This window comes from Phyllostomus hastatus, unplaced genomic scaffold (genome assembly GCF_019186645.2).
Source record: "Phyllostomus hastatus isolate PE091 unplaced genomic scaffold, TTU_PhHast_1.1 phas_scaffold_11, whole genome shotgun sequence".
Lineage (NCBI taxonomy): Eukaryota > Metazoa > Chordata > Mammalia > Chiroptera > Phyllostomidae > Phyllostomus > Phyllostomus hastatus.
In genome coordinates this window covers 3,327,163-3,347,852 of record NW_025334005.1, presented here as the reverse complement: position 1 = coordinate 3,347,852, position 20,690 = coordinate 3,327,163, and the positions used below count along the sequence as shown (strand labels likewise).

Here is a 20,690-nt window from a genome sequence, read left to right as displayed (position 1 = left end):
CTCTTCACTTACAGTTGGATTCTGCGCACGCCCAAAGGGCTCCATGGCTTCCAGTCACTGCTCCGCCTTCCTGCGCTTGCGCATTTATGCCGTCCGGTTTTCCTTTTCCGGGTCCCCACTGGGCCCTCCGGGCGCATGCGCCAGTGCAGGCTGGCGGCTCGCGGCTCCTTCTTCCGGCCTCCCCCTTGGGCCGGCTCCTGAAGGAGCGGGGCGAGTGCTGATCCCGAAGCGAGTGACCTGTGACCCCGGAAGTGGACCTCAGGGTCCCGGGGCTCTCCCGGGGCCGAAGCCGGGGCGCCGTCGCCTGCAACGCCGGAGCACCCACCCCACGCCCACCTCTGGATGCCGCCGACTGGTCCCCGGCCCGAGCCCCGCGCCTGCTTGCCTGCTCAGCTCCTCCTAGCAGTTCTGGGCCGGGGGTGGGGGCCCGGACCCGACCCCTGATGCGGCTCCACCGCCGCGCCCGGGCCTCTCACCGCTGACCGCCCCGGCCGGCCCCGCCCCCTGCCCGCACCCTCGTCCCGCCGACCCCTCTTCCCCGCTGGGGGAGAGGCCATGGCGTGAGCGCGCGGCCGAGCCCCTGGGCCTTCGGGCGCCAGGCGGGGCATGGGCCGGGGGCCGCCCCCATGAAGGTCCCGAGAGGGGGGCGCGCGCAGAAGCGGCGGGGCCATGGGGTCGCAGGTGTTACAGATTCTGCGCCAGGGGGTGTGGGCATCGCTCACCGGCGGTTGGTTCTTCGATCCGCACCAGAGCACCTTCTCCAACTGCTTCCACCTCTACGTCTGGATCTTCTTGCTCACCTTTCCCTTCTTGCTGTACATGGTGAGACGCTGCCACCATCTACCCGTAACTCCCGCCAGCGAAAGTCCAGGCAGATGGGACAGAGGGTTGGCAGCCTGGCAGGGATTCGGAACTGCGCCTTGGGTGCCGGGGTGCGAAGAGAGGAATCTCCGCAGAGTTTGGGATGTATGGAGAAGGAGCCAATTTTTTCCTTTCCTGGGTTGGGTGACCTTGAGCAGCTGATGTAATTTCTCCCGTTAGAAGACAGAACCCCTGACTTGGTATTTGTACTAATGTCACTGAGAGGTGACGAAGTCTTTGTGAATTTGTGACTCCTAGTCCTGCCTGTGGTGGTAGGCTCACCCCATGGGGGCAGGGCTGTTGAGGGACCTGACTTGCTTTTGCTGACATCTCCAGGTCCTGCCTCCCAGCTTGATAGTGGCTGGTGTGTACTGCCTCGTGGTGGCTGTCATCTTCACTACCATCAAGACTGTGAACTACCGGCTGCACGCCATGTTCGATCAAGGCGAGATCGTGGAGAAGCGCAACTCTACCCTGGGGGAGCAGGAGGAAGAGCCTGCTCAGGGGGACGGCAATCTGCTCAGGTGGGTGGGGCAGGGGCTGTGCTGGGGACTGAGGATGCTTGGTGTCTGGGCCTGAGTGAGAAAGGATGGAGGAGGGGCTCAGGGGACCTGGGCTCCGTGAGTGGTTGAGTGCTCATTCTGTGGACTGTGGAACTGTGAGGGAATTCTTGAGGAAAGAAGTGGCGGGGATGGCAGAGGAAGTACTGTGTGAAGAGGGTAGGGCAGCTCAATGCTAATTCCCTTTTCTCTGCCAGGGACCCCGGTGTGGAGATGACAGTGTTTCGGAAAGTGAGTTCCACACCCCCAGTACGTTGTAGCTCCCAGCATTCCGTATTTGGCTTCAACCAGGTCTCGGTGAGTAATCCCAGCCCTCAGCCTCTCCCGCTCCTCTCCTGGGAGCCCTCTCCCGCCATGGGTATGTCCTGGGCCTGTGTCCTGCCCTGTTTGCTCCTTCACACCTTCCTCTGCCTGCTCAGGAGTTGCTGCCCCGGCTGGAGGACTCTGGGCCTCTCAGAGGTAAGGGGCTGCTGCTCAGGGCCGAACGTGGTGGTGCGGGACGGGGGTGGCATGCAGCTGTCCGGGGTCCTGCTGATGCCTTTGGGGCCACGGTTGCAGACATCAAGGAGCTGGTGCGGGAGCAGGGCAGCAACAATGTGATCGTGACGTCAGCCGATCGAGAGATGCTGAAGCTGAGCTCGCAGGACAAACTGCGTGAGTGGGCGTGGTGCGGCAGAGGCCTCGGTGGGGGTTGGGCAGTGAAAGCTAGCTATCTCGTCTTTGAGTCACCCCCACTTTGCTTCTCTGGTGCTCTCTTTGTTCTGGGCGGGCTTCCTGAGGGTCCTACCCTAGCTGGTCTCTCAGGGAAAGCAGAGGCCACGGGACCCCTCAGCTGCCGGTTGCTTTCGCAGTATACCCTTCGTTCACTGTCTGTCTTCCTTTCTTACAGTTGGAGACCTTCCCCAGACACCCCCGGGGGCTGCCCCGGACCCCTCTCTCCCCAGCACGGACTCTTCGGAACGTTCTCCCTTGGGTGGAGGCGGAGCCCCCTGGAGCGGGAGCAGCGTTGCTGACACCCCTATGAGCCCCCTCCTGAAGGGAAGCCTCAGCCAGGAGCTGAGCAAGAGTTTCCTGACCTTGACCCGGCCTGACCGGGCCCTGGTGAGGACCAGCAGCCGACGGGAACAGCGCCGGGGACTGGGTGGCTACCAGCCCCTGGACCGGCGGGGCTCGGGGGAGCCCATGCCCCAGAAGGCAGGCTCCTCAGATTCCTGCTTTAGTGGCACCGACAGGGAGACGCTGAGCAGCTTCAAGAGTGAGAAGACCAACTCAACCCACCTGGACAGCCCGCCTGGTGGGCAGGCCCCTGAGGGCAGCGACACAGACCCACCCTCGGAGGCCGAGCTGCCAGCCTCGCCAGACGCCGGCGTCCCCTCAGATGACACACTGCGTTCGTTCGACACGGTCATAGGGGCAGGGACGCCGCCGGGCCCGGCCGAGCCGCTCCTGGTTGTGCGGCCCAAAGATTTGGCCCTGCTTCGGCCTGGCAAACGGCGGCCACCCGTGCGAAGACAGTCCCCGCCTGGCCGTGCCCCTCGGCGGCCCCTGCTGGAAGGCGGGGGCTTCTTCGAAGATGAAGACACCAGCGAGGGCAGTGAACTGAGCCCGGCCTCCAGCCTCCGGTCTCAGCGCCGCTACAGTACCGACAGCTCCTCTTCCTCTTGCTACTCCCCCGAGAGCTCTCGGGGCGCAGCGGGGGGGCCTCGGAAGCGACGGGCCCCCCATGGGGCTGAGGAGGGGACTGCTGTGCCCCCTAAGCGGCCCTATGGGACCCAGTGGACACCTAGTACTGCCAGCGCGAAAACACATGCCCGCGTTCTGAGCATGGACGGGGCGGGGGGCGATGTTCTGGTGGCCCCCCTGGCTGGCTCCAAGGCCGAGCTGGAGGCCCAGGCGGGGGTGGAGCTGGCTGCCGGTGAGCCCACCGTGCTGTCTGCCGAGTGCCGCAGGGGGCCCGCCGCCAACCAGCCCGGCTGGCGGGGGGAGCTGCAGGAGGAAGGTGCTGTGGGGGGAGGTAAGTGCCAGCTCCAGGGCTGGGAGATGGGGAGCCAGGAAGGGGCTTGGTCTGGGGTGACGGGCGTGCCGGCCGGTCGGCCCGGCTGATCCCGGGCAGCGGATGGATGTGAACTCGGGAACTGCGGGACGTTGTCTGCCAGACCCCCCAGGTGAGCGGGGCTGCGGAGGTGGGGAGACAGGCAGGTCTCGGACGTCTCGCTCTCGGTCCTGCAGGTAGCACCTGAGCCTGTGCCCCTTGAGGACTCGGCGTCCCCGGGCCACCGGCAGGGCAGGGCAGGTCGTCCTCATTTCCGAACGTGGGGACTGGCATGAGTGGTCAGGCTGGCTGTCTGAGCCCTGCAGGCGGGGCACGGCTGGACTCGGCCCGACCTTATCTTCGGAAGGAGCACCTGTCCCGCCCTTACCCCGGCTCTGCCCAAGCCACTGTCACTGATGCTTGGGGGTCTCTCTCTGGGCAGCAGCCGAGGAGTCTGGGAAGAGAGACCACTCAAGCAATGTGAGACGGACCCAGGCGATCCGGAGGCGCCACAATGCCGGCAGTAACCCCACCCCTCCAGCGTCTGTCATGGGCTCACCCCCAAGGTGAGCACCTGCCACCGGTCGGAGGGCGGTGGGGCCAGCTGGCTCTAGGTGGCGCTGACCCACGGCTCACCCTCTCCAGCAGCCTGCACGAGGCTCAGCGGGGCCGGGCTGCCTCCCACTCCCGGGCGCTGACGCTGCCCTCCGCCCTGCACTTTGCGTCCTCGCTGCTGCTCACTCGGGCCGGCACCAACGTGCACGAGGCCTGCACCTTCGATGACACCTCTGAGGGGGCTGTGCACTACTTCTACGACGAGAGCGGTGAGCCCCTCGCTGAGGCCTGTGGCCCAGCCCGCGGCCCCAGCCGGCCCAGCGCCGCGTAGAGCGGGACCCCCGCACAGGGTGGCTGACTGCAGGGCCCAGGCCCTTGACCGGCAGGCCCTCCCCTCTGCAGCTCTTGTCCTCAGTGGCTGGGCTCCCATCCGGAGGGACACAGCTCCGGGTTCTTCTCTTGATGGTCTTGGTGCCCACGTGGGTCGGGCCTTGGTGTTCCTGTCCCTGACGCGTCGCCGCGTGTCCCACACCCCCGCTCCAGGTGTGCGGCGTTCCTACACCTTCGGGCTTGCTGGAGGTGGCTACGAGAACCCTGTGGGGCAGCAGGGGGAGCAGGCAGCCAACGGGGCCTGGTGAGTCTCCTAAGTGTGGGCTCTCCTGGGCCTGCAGCTGGGGGGCTGCCGTTTCTGGGAACTTTCTCTGCAAGGCTGAGCTGGAGGCCCCGGCAGGGGTGGGGGTGGTCCTGCCTGTCTTCCCCGTCAGTCTCCTTTCACTGGGTTGGGAAAGGGGCGGTTCGGGCTGTCTAGGTGTAGGGAGTGGCGAAGGGCAGGCTTAGAGGGGTCCCTTGGGTCCCTGGCTCCATGTCACTTCCAAGCAGGAGGCTTCCAGGAAGCCCAGGGACACCTGCCTCTTCTGGATCCCTCCATTCTGTGCTTGTTCTGACCCAAGCAGCCCCCCACCTTGCGGTCCCAGTCATGGCCTGGTGATGGCCTCACCCCGCCCCATGCCAGGGCTCACCAGTGGCCCTGACCCACGTGGCTGTGGTTCCTGCAGGGACCGCCACTCCCATTCCTCCAGCTTCCACTCAGCTGATGTCCCTGAGGTGGCTGGTGGCCTGAGCCTGCTGCAGCCGAGGCCCGTAGTCCTGCAGGGCATGCAGGTGCGCCGAGTGCCCCTGGAGATCCCGGAGGTGAGGGTCTGTCGGGGAAGGATCTGCAGGAGGGGGTGGGTGGGGGGAGGCCACTGAGCCCTCCCCCAGGAGGGACGGGCTGCCCAGGCGTCTGTCCTGGCCTTTGATGGCTAGCATAGGGTTTGCGTGCGTCTGAATGGTTCGGGGAGCCACTCAGTCAGCAAACACGGCTGGAGTGTCTGTCCTGGAAGGAGCCGTAGTCACGGGAAGGTGGATGTCAGCAGTGCTCCCTGCGGAAGGGGCGGTTTAGCTCACCAACTGTGGCTGCTGCCCCTGGTTCGGACAGCGGGTCGCGTGGTCAGCCTAGCACCGATGCACTAAGGACATGTGGAGTGCAGGGTCAGGGTTTAAAGGGTGCTCACGAGAGGAGCACCTAGGCACCTGACACCCAGGGCCGCAGGCAGACCGTGGGCATCGCTTCAAAGCCACAGGTACCCTCACCTGGTGTGTGTGGCCTCCTTAACTTTTGCGTGGGGCAGCAGTGGCATCCTGGCACAGCTGACAGCCACCTCTAGAGGCAGGAGCAGTATTTCTCTGGCTGTCCATTGTGTCCCCAGGGTCCAGCTCAGGGGCAGGCCGCGTAAGGACTTGTTGAATGAAGGACACAGGAAGCTCAGAGAGGTTAGGAAGTTCACCCAGGGCCTCACAGCACTGACACGGGCAGTAGGCCTGTCCTCAGGGCCGGTGTTGTGTGTGCGCCAGGGCAGGCTGCTCAGAGTGACCCCGATGGCATTGTTGGGGGGAGGCATTTGCACCCAGTCCTGGAGGACAGGGCGGATTTCAGGGAGCCCAGCAAGAGGCAGGAGATGCTGCCTGAGTGGAGAAGACAGACACAGGAGCTAGTGACCCTGGCCCCTGGCAGCCCCAGGAGTCCCTGCCAGCAGCCACTGAGCCATGTCCTGGGAACCTGCAGCACCGAGGAGGCCCTTGCAGTGTAGAGTCAGGGCAGGCACAGGGCTGCTGGAGGAGGTGGTCAGCCAGCCAGTGTGCGCTGGGGGGGCGGGGGAGGGCAGCGGCGGTGGGCCCTGTAGGGGCGAGGGGCTGACGGCGGCTCTTCTGGGGACTGCAGTTTGACCTGCTGGACCAGGACTCCCAGCACGAATCCCAGGAGCAGACGCTGATGGAGGAGGCGCCGCCCCGCGCCCAGCACAGCTACAAGTACTGGCTTTTTCCTGGCCGCTGGACCTCTGTGCGCTACGAGCGGCTCGCCCTGCTGGCCCTGCTGGACCGGTGAGCGCCCACCTGTGTCGGCCCCCGGTCCCTGGGATGCCCCTGGCCCCGGCCTTGAAGCCCTCGTGAACACGTGGAGAGCCCGACCGCCGCGGGTCACTGGGAATGCACAGAGGGCTGGGGTCGGCGGTGGGGTGTCTGTAGGTGCTTCTGGGGGTCACAGGGCTGGCCACGGGGGGAGATGCTCCAAGCAGTTTTAGTCTGTTGTTTTATTTGGTTTTACGGATTGTTTGGGTAAGTGGAGCCCTGTAGCTTAAAAAGCTGGAAAACCACTTGTCTTTCTTTCCGTTTCTCAGGAAACAAAGGCCCAGAAAGTCAGATAGTGGAGTCAGAGGCCTTTGTTGTCTGTGGGGGCACTTCCGGCCTGGAACCCGTGTCCTGGCTTCCTGAGTTCTGGGTTTCTCAGGGCCCTGTGGCCAGTGTGTGCCGGGCACTGCCTGTGTGCGTAGCATGGCATGCCTGAGCTGGAGACAGGTCCCCGGGGCAGTGGCACCTGGAGCGCTCAGGCTCTGGAGGGGACAAATATCGAGAAGCAGGGTAGCCACAGGGTGGCTCTCTGGAGCAGGTGTAACCTGGCCGTGCCCTGAGAGGTCATAGGTCAGAGCATGAGGGCTGGCACAGGTCCAGACGGGCCTTGGTGGCCGGGCTCTCCCCCCCTCCCCCCATGCCTCTTGGCCCCACAGGTGGTGAGGAGGTGGGCGTGCCCTGACCCTGCTGTCTCCCCAGGACTCGGGGGCTGCTGGAGAACATCCTTGGCGTCGGCCTGAGCAGCCTGGTCGCCTTCCTGGGCTACCTGCTGCTGCTCAAGGGCTTCTTCACGGACATCTGGGTCTTCCAGTTCTGCCTGGTCATCGCCTCCTGCCAGTACTCCCTGCTGAAGGTCAGGCCCGGCTCCTCCCCCCGCCTCTTCCCAGACGCAGCCCCTCCCCGTGGCCCACCTCAAGAGGGTTCAGCCAGCCGAAAAATGGGGCAGATGCCTGAGCCCCGGTGTGGCCAACCCCTGTCATAGAAATGAGAGAACCGAGGCTCTGTGCGGCTCGGGGGCCTTCCCTGGTCACTGATAGCAGCCCAGTCACAGAACGAGTGTTTCCTGGGGACTCTGACCCACCCCGGGTGCCGGCTCTTGTGCCAGTGTAGCTCCCCTCTCTTCCAGAGCGTGCAGCCTGACGCAGCATCCCCCATGCACGTGAGTACCTGGTGCTGGAGGGGCAGTGCCCGTGCGTAGGGGGCGGGGCCGTGGGCGGGGCCGAGGCCAGGTGGGGAGGGGGTGGGCTAGCCCCAGGTCCTCCTCCTTCAGCCCCTACCTGGCCAGGCTTCCTGTCTTGGGCCCAGGGCCAGGTCTGGGAATGGGAGTGTGCACGTGCATGCGTGTACGTGTACGTGTACGTGCATGTGCAGGGTGGTCCGTGGGGGAGACCCAGCTCCTCACAGGCCCGCTCCCCAGGGCCACAACTGGGTGATAGCGTACAGCCGGCCTGTCTACTTCTGCATCTGCTGTCTGCTCATCTGGCTGCTGGACGCCCTAGGCGCGGCCCAGCCCTTCCCGCCTGTCACCCTCTACGGCCTCACCTTCTTCTCCGCCTCCTTCTTCTTCTGTGCCCGTGACGTGGCCACCGGTGAGACTGGGCAGGGCTGCGGCGGCGGCCCCGGGGGGAGTGCGGCCCAGGGCCAGTCCCCCGGCTGACCGGGCCCTCACTTCCCTCCTGTCAGTGTTCACCTTGTGCTTCCCGTTCGTCTTCCTCCTGGGCCTCCTACCCCAGGTCAACACCTGCCTCATGTATCTGCTGGAGCAGATAGACATGCACGGCTTTGGGGGCACAGGTACGGCGCCCACAGGCGACTTGGGGGAGACAATATGGGGCCCACGAGGGCCCACGAATCGGGTCTGTGATTCCAGTCCTTTGCTGAGCCTGCTTCTTCCCCTCCGCTCTCGGCGGGCTGTTTGAACCCGAGCTTGGCAGAAGCTCTGGAGGCCCCTCCGGGCCAGGAGGGACAGAACAGTGGGCTGGGGATGGGGTCCCAGGGCAGCGGGGCGAAGGTGAGGGGGGGGCCAGCAGACAGCGGTGGGCCTTGAGCTGCTGTTTCCTCCCTCGTAGCCGCCACCAGCCCGCTGACTGCAGTCTTCAGCCTCTCCCGCAGCCTGCTGGCTGCTGCCCTGCTCTACGGCTTCTGCCTCGGGGCCATCAAGGTGGGCATGACCTGCGGGGTGGGGGCATGCCGAGGCCCTGGGTGTGGTTGGGACGGGGCTGTGAATTGGGCTCAGCTCAGCAATGGCTTCTCCCATGGGGTGGGCAGCACACCCCCCACCCCACCCCACCCCTGTGCCTCCCCTGACCCCCCCTGACCAGCATGGGTTCTCTCCCCAGACTCCTTGGCCGGAGCAGCACGTCCCGGTCCTCTTCTCGGTCTTCTGCGGCCTGCTGGTGGCGCTGTCCTACCACCTGAGCCGGCAGAGCAGTGACCCCACCGTGCTCTGGTGGGTGCCGCAAGTGCCTGTCTGTGTGCACACACGTGTGTGTTTGTGTGTGTCTTTGCATGGCCAGGGGTGGGAGCGCGTCTGTGAGTCTGTGCACGTGCCTGTCACCAGCAGACGCTGGGGCCCCTGGGAGGAGAGGGGGTCTCTGCAGACCAGGCACCCAGCTCTTCTCTGTCAACCCAGGTCTCTGATCCGGAGCAAGCTCTTTCCCGAGCTGGAGGAGCGGAGCCTGGAGACAGCCCGGGCCGAGCCCCCCGACCCACTGCCAGAGAAGATGCGCCAGTCAGTGGTGAGGGCCGGAGTGTGGGGTTCCAGTGCTGGGGTAGGGGGCTGATGGGGCGGAGCCGGCCCCTGGGTGACGGGCACCCTCGCTGGTTTTTCCTGGCCCTGCAGCGTGAGGTCCTGCACTCTGACCTGGTGATGTGTGTGGTGATCGCCGTGCTCACCTTTGCCGTCAGCGCCAGCACTGTCTTCATTGCCCTGAAGGTCCGTGTGGCGTAGGCCACCCCCTCACTGTTGGTCCTTGCGGGAGCCTGCTTGACCTGAGGGTCCTGGGCAGCCGTGGCCTCGTGTCCCTTGGGCCCTGCCTGGCCTCTGCCCAGCCCCCTGTGGCCCCCCCTCACCCCGCTCCCCGTGGCTGAGCCTCCAGTCTCTCCCTCTTGCAGTCAGTGCTGGGGTTCGTGCTGTACGCACTGGCCGGGGCCGTGGGCTTCTTCACACATTACCTGCTGCCACAGCTCCGCAAACAGCTGCCCTGGTTTTGCCTGTCGCAGCCCGTGCTGAAGCCGCTGGAGTACAGCCAGTACGAAGTGCGTGGTGAGTGCGGGCCCCGGGCCAGGAACCCTCCACCCCACCCGCACCAGCAGGGGCAGCCTCTGTCCACGCCGTCCTGGCCGCTCTGCTGCCCCCGTGCCCTCTCCCGCCAGCTGGGCCCCAGGCGGGGCCCTGCTGCTCTCACCCGGCCTGCTCTTCCCCTTGCTGCTCGCCTGTCCCCCCAGGAGATGGGAGAATTCCTCGGAGAGATCTCTTGTCCAGAACTAAAAACTAGTTAGCGGTGGACTAAGTCTGCCTGGCGCACACTTTCACTTGGGCCGTGTAGCAAACGTGCCCTTAAGCCTGTATTTAAAAACATCTGGATCTGTTATACGAAGGTCCACGTTTCTTGTTTTTTGTTTTTTTTTAACAATGGAAGATTTAGCCTGCTGGGCCACTTTCTCCACGTGGCTCCAGTTAGCTCACGCCAAGTGGCAGTGGCCCCTTTAGGAGTTGTGGGGAGCTGGGAGCCGCCGTGTACTGGGCCCCACCCAGCCTGCCGCGGCTGCGGTGGGCACGTCCTGCGGCCCCTAGAGCTCATTCCCTAAGCCCCTCATACGCCCCACCTGGGCCTCCTCACCTTCGTCCGAGCGCCGGAGATCACCTCCCGACTCCACGTCCTACGGTCCATCTTCCCTCCGGGCTTTCTCCGAGGGCACGCCGTCGGCCCTGCGGGGGAGGGGAAGTGTGGAGGGCCGGTGCTGGCCGGTAGTCACGCCTCGTGTTGCAGGCGCTGCCCAGGTGATGTGGTTTGAGAAGCTGTACGCCGGCCTGCAGTGCGTGGAGAAGTACCTCATTTACCCCGCCGTGGTGCTCAACGCTCTCACGGTGGACGCCCACGCTGTCGTCAGCCACCCGGACAAGTTCTGCCTCTAGTGAGGACACCCCCACCTCCCCACCCCCCCCCACCCCCGTCTACATCCCCATATGGCACCTGGGGAAACTGAGGTCCCGGAAGGAAATGAGACCTGCCCCGCTGCCCAGCAAGCGGGTGTAGGACCTCAGCTCCAGACACCCTTTCCGTTCGGCATTTCCTCTTCAAAAGCAGATGTGTCCCAAGGGGGTGACCCTGTTCTCTGAGCCCTCGCCGGGCCCCTGACACCTGCCCCTCCCCCCAGCTGCCGGGCACTGCTGATGACCGTGGCTGGGCTGAAGCTGCTGCGCTCGGCCTTCTGCTGTCCGCCCCAGCAGTACCTGACCTTAGCGTTCACCGTCCTGCTTTTCCACTTCGACTACCCGCGCCTCTCCCAGGGCTTCCTGCTCGACTACTTCCTCATGTCCCTGCTCTGCAGCAAGGTGGGCCGGGCCGCACTGTCCGCTCCGGGCCGTCCATCAGGAGGAGGACTCTGCCCGGGTGGGAGGCTGGGGAGGGGGCGACTTCCCAGGGGCCTGCGCCCCTCACGCTGCCGCTCCACAGCAGCCCCACGTGGGCCTGTGCAGCGGCTCCTTCAGGGGCCGAGGGGAGGCTGTGCTTTGGAGAGGTCCTGTGACCTGCCTCGGGTCCCCTGGAGGCCTGGCGGCCAGTCAGGACCGGGGTCCAGGCCTTTCTGACGTCAGCCCTTGCCCTTGACTGCCCCCCCGTTAAACAGCGGCTGTGTCTCAGCCTTGATCTCGGGATGGCAGCCTCTGGGCTCTGCCGCTTTGCCAGCTGCGGCCCTGGGGCTGTTTCCGAACCTCCCAGGGCCTGGGTGCGTGTAAGCTTCTCTGCCAGGCTGCAGGGTTCCCCCTCCAGGGGTGGGGGGTCACACCGGACCAAGGCGTGTCCCAGGCCCTGCACCAGAGTCTTGGCAGCCATGCCCGAGCTGGGACCACAGCGTAGGCCTGACCTTTGTCACAGTCCCACGGACGGCCTGGTCCAGCGCTCTGGTCCTGCCCCGGACAGTGGGGATCCGAACTGTATCCCCTCTGCGGGCAGTGCCTGTGACTCTGTGGGGACTTGGGTGCTGTGGTGGAGGCCCCGCCCCCTCACTGGCTGAGGCACGGCCTGAGCAAGTCATTTGTCTGCTCTGCTTCCTCTGAGCCTCAGCTTTCCCGCCTGTGAAGGGCGGCAGCAGTGGAAAGCTCGGTGGATGTTTGTATGAACTAAATGGCCAGTGTCCCCTTAGAGCGGTTGCTTTGGTAACAGGTGCTTTGAGCCAGGTCCACGGAGAAAGGGCGGGAATGAGCTTGACTGGATGCCCCCCCCACCCCCCAAGCAGGTGGTGGGGCAGCCCCACGGCTCTGAACGGGCGTGCGGTGGACCCCACCTCTGTGAGTGACTCACCTCTCTTGCCTTCTCCCCCTCGGACCCTGGCAGCTGTGGGACCTGCTGTACAAGCTGCGCTTCGTGCTGACCTACATTGCGCCCTGGCAGATCACCTGGGGCTCGGCTTTCCACGCTTTCGCCCAGCCCTTCGCCGTGCCACGTACCCGGCCTGCCGCCTGCCGCCTGGGTCAGGGTGTGCAGAGAGGGCTGTGGCTTAGGACGGGAGGGGCTCGGGGCGGGGCGGGGCGGCGGGGCCGAGGGGTGGCGAGGGAGGTAGGGGAGGGTCCAGTGTCCTGGCCACATCCTTGACTCGCGCCCAGACTCGGCCATGCTGTTCGTTCAGGCCCTGCTCTCCGCGCTCTTCTCCACGCCCCTCAACCCCTTGCTGGGCAGCGCCGTCTTCCTCATGTCCTATGCGCGGCCCCTGAAGTTCTGGGAGCGCGACTACAAGTGAGTCTCCTGGGGGACCAGCACCTCGCTCAGAGGGGCCCCGGGAGGCATGGGGCCGCCCAGTGGGCCGAGGAAGGCTGCTGGGAGGGAGGGAAGAGTGGGGAGCCCAGGCCGGCTGGGCTGCAGAGGCGGGGCTCCGGGCGGCCGGTCCGATGAGGACGAACCCCTGGCCAGGCCGGGCCTCAGGCTCATGCCCTGGGCTTCTTGGCAGGGTGGTGTTGGGTGCGGCCCCTCCGGCCCGCGGATCTCAGCCTCCTTGCGTGGGGGCCCAGGGAGGACGTGGTGGCGGGCTGGAGGGACGCGTCCCCCGAACCCTCCGCAGCCTGCTCCCCTGGGCCCACTGTGACGCCACTCTCTCCCCCCAAACAGCACTAAACGGGTGGACCACTCCAACACCCGCCTGGTCACACAGCTGGACCGGAACCCCGGTGCGTACCTGGCCGTTCCGGCAGCTCTCGGGCAGGGCCTCCTGGGAGTGGGGAGCCTCGCTTACCTGCCACTTTGTCCACCTGTCTGTCTGTCCATCCTGGGGCCCAGGCGCTGATGACAACAACCTCAACTCCATCTTCTACGAGCACCTGACGCGCTCGCTGCAGCACACGCTGTGTGGGGACCTGGTGCTGGGCCGCTGGGGCAACTACGGCCCCGGCGACTGCTTCGTCCTGGCCTCCGACTACCTCAACGCCCTGGTACACCTCATCGAGGTTGGCAATGGCCTCGTCACCTTCCAGCTGCGTGGCCTTGAGTTCCGGGGTGAGCCGCTCGGCTTGGGTCTGGCGCAGGGCGCCGCGCTTCGTGGTGTGCGCCGGCCGTTCTAGCCCAGCTCCGCCCCGGGTTGCAGGTGCCCCAGAGAAGGGCACCCTCCTCCCTGGGTGTGCCAGTCCGAGCAGGGGAGTGGCAGCGTCCCCTCGGGCCAGGCTCCGTCCCTGCCCTGACCTGGGGTCTGTGGTGACAGAACGGGCTTCTGTGGGGACAGCTTTGGGGCCTGGAGCTCTGAGCTCTCCCGCCAGCTCCGCTGGGCTGCCCTGTGGTCTCGGGCTTGGCCCAGGCTGGGTGCCACGGAAAACCCCGGGCGAGGGAACTAGCTCCCTGTCCACCGTCGGACGCACACGTCGGTGCCCCTGAGGGTGCACAGGGCTCCGGGCGCAGCTCCCGACCTCACGAAAGGGAGCGCAGTCACTTCTCTTTGTCTCGGTAAATGCGAGACCAGAGGCCTATTCCCTCCACTCCCGCCCCGCTGTGGCCGCTGGGAGTCAGGAGGAGGAAGGGGCTCATACCGTCTCGGCGGGAGGGGAGTGGTGCAGGCCTGCTGTGCCGGCCCGGTCGCTTGCTGGGGAGAAGGCAGGCGGGGGTGTCCAGTGGCGCCCTGACGGGGCGGCCGTCCCCCACAGGCACGTACTGCCAGCAGCGCGAGGTGGAGGCCATCACAGAGGGAGTGGAGGAGGACGAAGGCTGCTGCTGCTGTGAGCCGGGCCACCTGCCTCGCGTCCTGTCCTTCAACGCGGCCTTCGGGCAGCGCTGGCTGGCCTGGGAGGTGACGGCCAGCAAGTACGTGCTGGAGGGCTACAGCATCAGCGACAACAATGCCGCCTCCATGCTGCAGGTCTTCGACCTCCGCAAGATCCTCATCACCTACTATGTCAAGGTACGGCGCGGCGGCCGGGTGGCGGGGGCCAGTCTCTCCTGGGAGTGCTCGGCGGCCGGGAGCGTCCCCGGTACCATCTTCCAGGTCGTTGGGAGCCTCCTGCCCAAGGGAAGCGAGGCCTCAGGGCGTTCCAGCGCTCTCTCTCTGAGGGGGCGTCGGGGCAGGTGGGCAGCTCCCCATGGTGGGCTGCTGGTCTCGGGGGTGCAGGTGCTGAGGCCAGCCTTCCGGACCGCCGGGCCCCCTGCTCTGTGTCCCACCAGCGCAGGGTGACAGGAACGCTAACGGTGGTGGCGCTCGCGACAGTGCAGGGGCAGCTGCCAAGCTGTGGTGCCGACCTCGCCAGGGACCCTCCTGGGTTGAGCTAAGCCCACCGCATCCTCCAGGACAGGCCACCCCGTCTCTGGTGTGGCAGTTGGCTTGCAGAGGGCAAGGCGATCCTGCCTGAGGCCCCAGAGTCGGGAGAAAGGGGCGGGGCCAGGCTGACACCCTGGGCCTCCCTGTCTCCGCCCAGACGCTCTGAGGGTCTTGGGACCCGTCGGGGGTGGTGGGGGTTACGGGGGCACTGTGGAGGATCCAGAAGGATCTGGGTTCTGGAAGCCTGGGGTGCCACTTCCCTGTCATGCCTCAGTTTACCCCCTTGAGAAGTGGTGATCGTTGTAGCTCTGTGTGATGGCAGGAACAGGGATGCTCTATGGCCCCTGGTATAAGGGCCCTTATGGGAGTGGGGTCGGGTGTCACAGTCCAGGTCCCTCGGGCTCTCTCAGTGTCTGCCCTGGGGCTCCCTGTGTGGGGCCTGGATGGGTGAGCCTGCCCACCCGAGCCCTCCTGTGCGCGCCCCAGCTATCCTTGTGCTTCTAGCAGACATACCAGCACCTGTCATATACGAGAGAGCTGTAATCTCTGTCGCTTTTCCCTCCATCCACCCACTCCTGAGGAAGGGTTTGTAAGCCCCTCCTCACCCCTCATTTTTACCAATAAAGCTGTGGTCCAGACAGGGACCTTCCCAGCCCCGGGCTACTCAGGGGTCATGGTCCTGGCTACCTTCTCGTTCCACCCCAAGAGAGGTGCTGTCGTCCAGCTCACCCTGCAGCCTGCCAGGCCCAGCCCAGAGCTGGCACAGCCTCCTTGGGGCTGTGCCCCGGGCACCCAGCCAGGCCCGGGGCTGGCAGGCAGGAGGAGCCCAGTGTGTTGTCCTGTAGGGAAGCCAGCTTACCACGCCGCCTGAAGGGCGAGGCAGAGTCCGAGCAGGTGGGCGTGCCCAGAGCACCTGGGGAAGGCTCCCCTGAAGGTGGAGCATGGGGTGAGGTTTGGGAAGACCCATTTTGGCCGCCAAGGGCAGGGCCTGGGGGACCAGAGGTATGCAGGGCAGCCCCTCCTGCCCGGGGCACTCCAGAGATGTGGCCTGTCCGGCCCGGAGGTGGGCAGACCAGGCAGAGCCCTGCCTGTGCCACATGGGGCCTCCTGCCGCGCCTTGCCCTTCCCAGGCATCGCTCGGTGCAGCTGGGTGGGAGCCTCCGTCCCAGCCCGGCCTCGGCCCCGGAGGTGCCGGCCCCGTGTCTGCCTCCAGCTGAGCCTTGGGGTCCTGGCAGCGCGTCCGAGCCCAGGCGCCCTCCTTACACTGTTTCATCCGTCCAGCCGCCCTTGGAAGAAGCGGGGCTGGCGTGATGGGCCCCGCTTATGGTGGAGGAAACCACCCACAGACCTGCCCCTGCAGTTAGATGGGGTGCGGGGGGGAGGGCGGGGAGAAGAGGTGCTGCTGTCGTGAGACGTGCCGGGGCTCAGCGAGCTGGCCCGAGCGGAGCCCGACTCCCCACACGTGCTCGCAGACAGGAGCTGGGGCAGCCGAGGGCTGGGTCCCGGGGTGGCTGGAGTTCCACAACCCACACCCGCAGTGGCGGGAGTTAACGGAGCACTCCCTGCGTGCGAGGCCACCTCCTCCCTGCACTCCCGAAGGTCTTCTGTCCTGTTCTTGGAGGCTGCGGTGGGAGCCAGGTTGGGGAGGTGCTGTCTGGGCAGAAGGTCGGTCAGGAGCTGGTCTGCCTGGCGCCCAGGGCGCCCCACAGCCAGCCTTCCCCCGCTCGCCCCAGTAGGCTCCTGGAACCCGTTCCTCTTGTTCAGTGAGGGGGCCGCGCAGCCCTCCTCACACTGTCCAGCCACCTCCCCACAGCCAGGTGGTGCTGGGGCCACTTCCTTTCCTGCCGCCACACGCTGGGAACCCGTGAGGTCCCGTGAGCAGCCGTGGCCTCTAGGTGTCCTCAGGGAGCTGTTGGAGAGTCTGGACTTTTCCCGGCTTGTACTCCAGTCATTTTTGTCCAGGCTCTTGGTCTCTCTATGCCCCACCCGCTGGATACTCCTACTGCCTGGGTACCCTCTGTCCACAGCCAGCTGCACGGCCCTCCCCACCCTGGACTTCCCGCCCGTTCCCCAGGCAGAGGGCCAGCCCGGCCAGTCCTTGCTGTGCCAGCTGCCTGCCTTCCCAAACCTCTCCATTTGCCCAAACCCCTGCCTAGAAGCCAACAGTCTTAAGTGTCCGGTAGCCCCCGACTTTGGGCGCAGGATGCCGTTTTTTCTGAGGGTAGGTCCTGTCACTGTCGCACTTTAGCTGCCCAAAGAGACCCTTGACCCAGGCCCCACTGGCCTGCAGGCAGCCCCACTACCTCAGTCTGCCCCTTTCAAGGCTTCTGAGGTCTGGATCCCACGACGTCATGGCATTAACGGTCCTGCGGTGCCTAGCCCAGCCTGCACTGCTGCGTGAGTCTGGTGCACCTGGGCCTCGGCCTCCCCTACAGATGGGGCGCCTTCCGAGCGCCCGTGCAAGCACCGGCCGCAGGGCAGGACACTCTGTGAGGACAGTGCTTTCTGTCTGCTTCCTCGCTCTCTTCCCTGGCCTAGGGGAGAGGGGGCAGGTTTGCCTGTGTGGTTCCAGGGAGCCGAGATGGGACGGGGGCAGGGGGGTGTTCTAGCAGGCAGGTGTCAGCTCAGTGTGAGGGAGAAGCCTCTGTACCCCGACACTTCCTCCTGCAGTGGCCAGGGCCAAGGCGCCGGGCCAGCGCCGACGTCTGCCCTCTCTCCCCAGAGCATCATCTACTACGTGAGCCGCTCGCCCAAGCTGGAGGCGTGGCTGAGCCACGAGGGCATCTCGGCGGCCCTGCGGCCTGTGCGGGCGCCGGGCTACGCTGACTCGGACCCCACCTTCTCCCTGAGTGTGGACGAGGACTACGACCTCCGCCTCTCCGGCCTCTCGCTGCCCTCCTTCTGCGCGGTGCACCTCGAGTGGATCCAGTACTGCGCCTCGCGGCGCAGCCAGGTCTGGCCACCACTGCCCTGGGCTGCCTTCTTCCCTCCCTGCGCGGCTTCCCGTCACTCTCCGCCTCCCTTGGCCTGGGCCCCGGCCCCAGGTTCCCTGCCCCGTGTCTAAGCTGGGCCTTGGGGACGGGGTTCCTTGTGCCACAGCCCGTGGACCAGGACTGGAACTCGCCGCTGGTCACTCTCTGTTTTGGCCTGTGCGTGCTGGGCCGCCGGGCCCTGGGGACAGCCTCGCATAGCATGTCCGCCAGGTGAGTGCCCGCAGGTCCAGCTGGGCCTGCTGCCCTCCCCTCCACCCCGTCCATGAGGGCTCCAGGCCAGAAGCCCCCAGGAGCCACCTCAGTTCGTTAGTGTGGCTCTCTTGCGGGCAGGCACCTCCTAGCTGTGGCTTTGTCCGCGCCTCGCTGCCCTGTGAGGCACCCTGAGAGACCAACTTCCCTGTCAAGATGGGGAAACTGAGGCCGGGCGTGAAGGATGGTCCCGGCTCCGACCACTGCGCGTGGAGCCAGGACGCGGGAACCGCGGCGCTCACCTCCCCGCCCCTTCTCGTCCAGCCTGGAGCCCTTCCTGTACGGCCTGCACGCCCTGTTCAAGGGGGACTTCCGCATCACCTCCCCGCGGGACGAGTGGGTCTTCGCCGACATGGACCTGCTGCACCGCGTGGTGGCGCCTGGCGTCCGCATGGCCCTCAAGCTTCACCAGGTGGGGGAGCTGTGCCCGGGCGGGTGGGCGGGCAGCTGGGGGGCGGAGCCCCTTCCCGGGCGGGGGCCCCTGACCCCAGCCCTCCGGTCCTCCCCATAGGACCACTTCACGTCCCCGGATGAGTACGAGGAGCCGGCCGCCCTGTACGATGCCATCGCAGCCAACGAGGAGCGGCTGGTCATCTCGCACGAGGGCGACCCCGCCTGGCGCAGCGCCATCCTCAGCAACACGCCCTCGCTGCTGGCGCTGCGCCACGTCCTGGACGACGCCTCGGACGAGTACAAGATCATCATGCTCAACCGGCGCCACCTCAGCTTCCGTGTCATCAAGGTGAGGACAGGCCGCCCACCCGCCCGGCCCCCCGCCCCCAACCCCGCCCCCTGACCCTTGCACGTGACCCCGCAGGTGAACCGCGAGTGCGTGCGCGGCCTGTGGGCTGGGCAGCAGCAGGAGCTGGTGTTCTTGCGCAACCGCAACCCGGAGCGCGGCAGCATCCAGAACGCCAAGCAGGCGCTCCGCAACATGATCAACTCCTCCTGCGACCAGCCGCTCGGCTACCCCATCTACGTGTCGCCCCTCACCACCTCGCTGGCCGGCAGCCACCCCCAGCTGCGGGCGCTGTGGGGCGGCCCTGTCAGCCTGGGCGCCATTGCTCGCTGGCTTCTGCACAGCTGGGAGAGGTGAGCCCTCGCCCGCCGCCGCCCCAGCCCCACCCCCAGCCCCAGCCCCCAGCCCCCAGCCCCAGCCCCAGCCCCAGCCCCAGCCCGACAGGCGGCGTCGTGGAGCAGGGAGCTGAGGCTAGAGAGACGAAGCCACTCCCTCCGAGGTCTCAGTGAGAAAGTGCTGGAGCCAGGAGAGGCCCTGAGAGCTGACCCCTCCCAGAGCTGTCCAGGCTGGGCTCCACCCCACAGCCGAAGGCAGCCTTTAGCCTTAAGAGCCGTTGATAATGGCTTCCTGAGACGATCCTATAAAGTAGATGGTAAACTCTCCCAGAGACAGCACACCGGGGCCCAGGGAAGGCAGGTGACCATCCCGCCCACCTCTCCGCCGCTCCCACCCCAGGCTTCACAAGGGCTGTGGCGCCGGCTGCAACAGTGGCGGGAACGTGGACGACTCGGACTGCGGTGGCGGCGGTGGCTTGACCTCCCTCAGCAATAACCCCCCGCTGGCACACCCCACACCTGAGAACACAGCAGGTGAGCCAGCGAGACCCGGCTGAGTCGGAGGGGAGAGGGCCAGCCCAGCCGAGGTCTCTGTCCTCTTTATCTGCCTCCCACAGGCACTGGCGACCAGCCCCTCCCACCAGGCCCTGGCTGGGGCCCCAGGCCTTCCCTCAGCAGTTCCGGCGATGGGCGCCCCCCTCCTCTGCTGCAGTGGCCACCCCCCCGGCTCCCTGGACTGCCCCCCGCCTCACCTGCCCCCACCGAGGGTCCCCGGCCCTCAAGGCCCCCTGGCCCTGGTCTCCTCTGTTCCGAGGGTCCCAGTGGGAAGTGGAGTCTGGGGGGGCGGAAGGGGTTGGGGGGACCCGAGGGGGAGCCAGCCTCAGGGAGCCCCAAAGAAGGCACCCCCAAATCTCAGGTAAGTGTCTTGTGGGCGGGGAGGGTCCTGGGCAGCCCAGGTCTGCTCTCCCAGCCAACCTACTGCCCCTCCCCCAGGCACCCCTGGACCTCAGCCTCAGTCCGGACGTCAGCACCGATGCCTCAACCCCTGGAGCCGCCCAGGACACTCCTCGAGTAGACAGCAGTGCTCCTGAGAGCGGCACGCCCACGGGGGCCCCCGGCGACTGGCTCGCCCCCGCCGAGGAGCGGGAAAGCCCGGCCGCCCAGCCCCTGCTGGAGCACCAGTACTGAAAGCCCCCCTCGGCCTCCGGCCCTCTCCGCTGGACCACAGAACTGAATGGTGTTGGCGTCCACATCTGAACCCTGACCTTTGGCTGCCTCAGCCAGAGCGCCAGAACCGAGTGGCCCAGACCTTTTACCTTGACCCCTGATCTTTCATCCCTCGTCCAGGGCCTGGACTCTCCAAACTGAGGCCAGCAGCCTCCCAGCCAGGCCCTAAGAGCCAAACCCATGGGCTGGTCCCGCTTCGAGCCCGTGGCCGGGACTGACTTGGCCTCTAGCCCTGCACTGCCTGCAGGGGCAGCCCCTCAGCCTGGACCTGGGGCTGAAATGTGGGAAGGGTGGTTTCTTTTTCTTTTTCTTTCTTTTTTTTTTCTGTGCTTCAGAGACATCAGAATTAATAACACTATTTTTGATTTTGGTTGGTGGTTTCTTTTATCTGGGAATGTTTGGGTAGAGGTTAAAGGCCGTGGCCAGGTCAGAGTGGATGAGCATGGAAATGGGGAGAGAGGATGAGGGGCTGGGTTAGGATGGAGATCAAGGTCAGACCAAGGCGGGGATCGAGTAGACCTGGGTCCCATTCCTCACAAGCCTATTTCCTTTCCAAGTCTTGATCTGAAGTTCGTTTTGTTCAATTTCTTGCCTCTATAAATGAAGACTTCCAGCTCCAGGGGCTGGCTCCTACAACTATCAGCCTTGACCTTGGCCAAGATCTTTCTCTGAACTCAGTGTCTCCAGCCATAAGGAAGATGACACCTGCCTAAGGTGTTTCCAGAATAAATGTGT

General features: G+C 65.9%; 1 protein-coding gene across 4 annotated transcripts; it reads left to right on the top strand.

The window, feature by feature from the left end:
- The first annotated feature begins 64 nt into the window (after positions 1–64).
- PCNX3 (pecanex 3) lies at positions 65–20,326 on the top strand. Of its 4 annotated transcripts, none has more exons than XM_045854887.1 (35): positions 66–822; positions 1,198–1,385; positions 1,619–1,718; positions 1,841–1,880; positions 1,980–2,075; positions 2,311–3,435; positions 3,899–4,019; positions 4,099–4,277; positions 4,552–4,642; positions 5,064–5,199; positions 6,269–6,429; positions 7,156–7,309; positions 7,583–7,615; positions 7,874–8,045; positions 8,140–8,250; positions 8,526–8,617; positions 8,796–8,905; positions 9,089–9,194; positions 9,299–9,391; positions 9,571–9,721; positions 10,449–10,593; positions 10,837–11,014; positions 12,015–12,123; positions 12,284–12,413; positions 12,783–12,841; positions 12,951–13,166; positions 13,805–14,058; positions 17,135–17,365; positions 17,512–17,615; positions 17,919–18,066; positions 18,166–18,396; positions 18,472–18,746; positions 19,129–19,262; positions 19,346–19,644; positions 19,722–20,326. In XM_045854887.1, exons 1-35 carry the CDS (start codon positions 670–672, stop codon positions 19,914–19,916), a joined length of 6,120 nt encoding a protein of 2,039 aa, XP_045710843.1. In that variant the 5' UTR covers positions 66–669; the 3' UTR covers positions 19,917–20,326. The 4 variants fall into 4 exon arrangements, with proteins under 4 accessions (XP_045710840.1, XP_045710843.1, XP_045710842.1 ...); XM_045854886.1 differs by having other exon boundaries at positions 71–822; positions 3,896–4,019; positions 4,102–4,277; XM_045854885.1 differs by having other exon boundaries at positions 75–822; positions 3,896–4,019.
- The last annotated feature ends 364 nt before the right edge of the window (positions 20,327–20,690 follow it).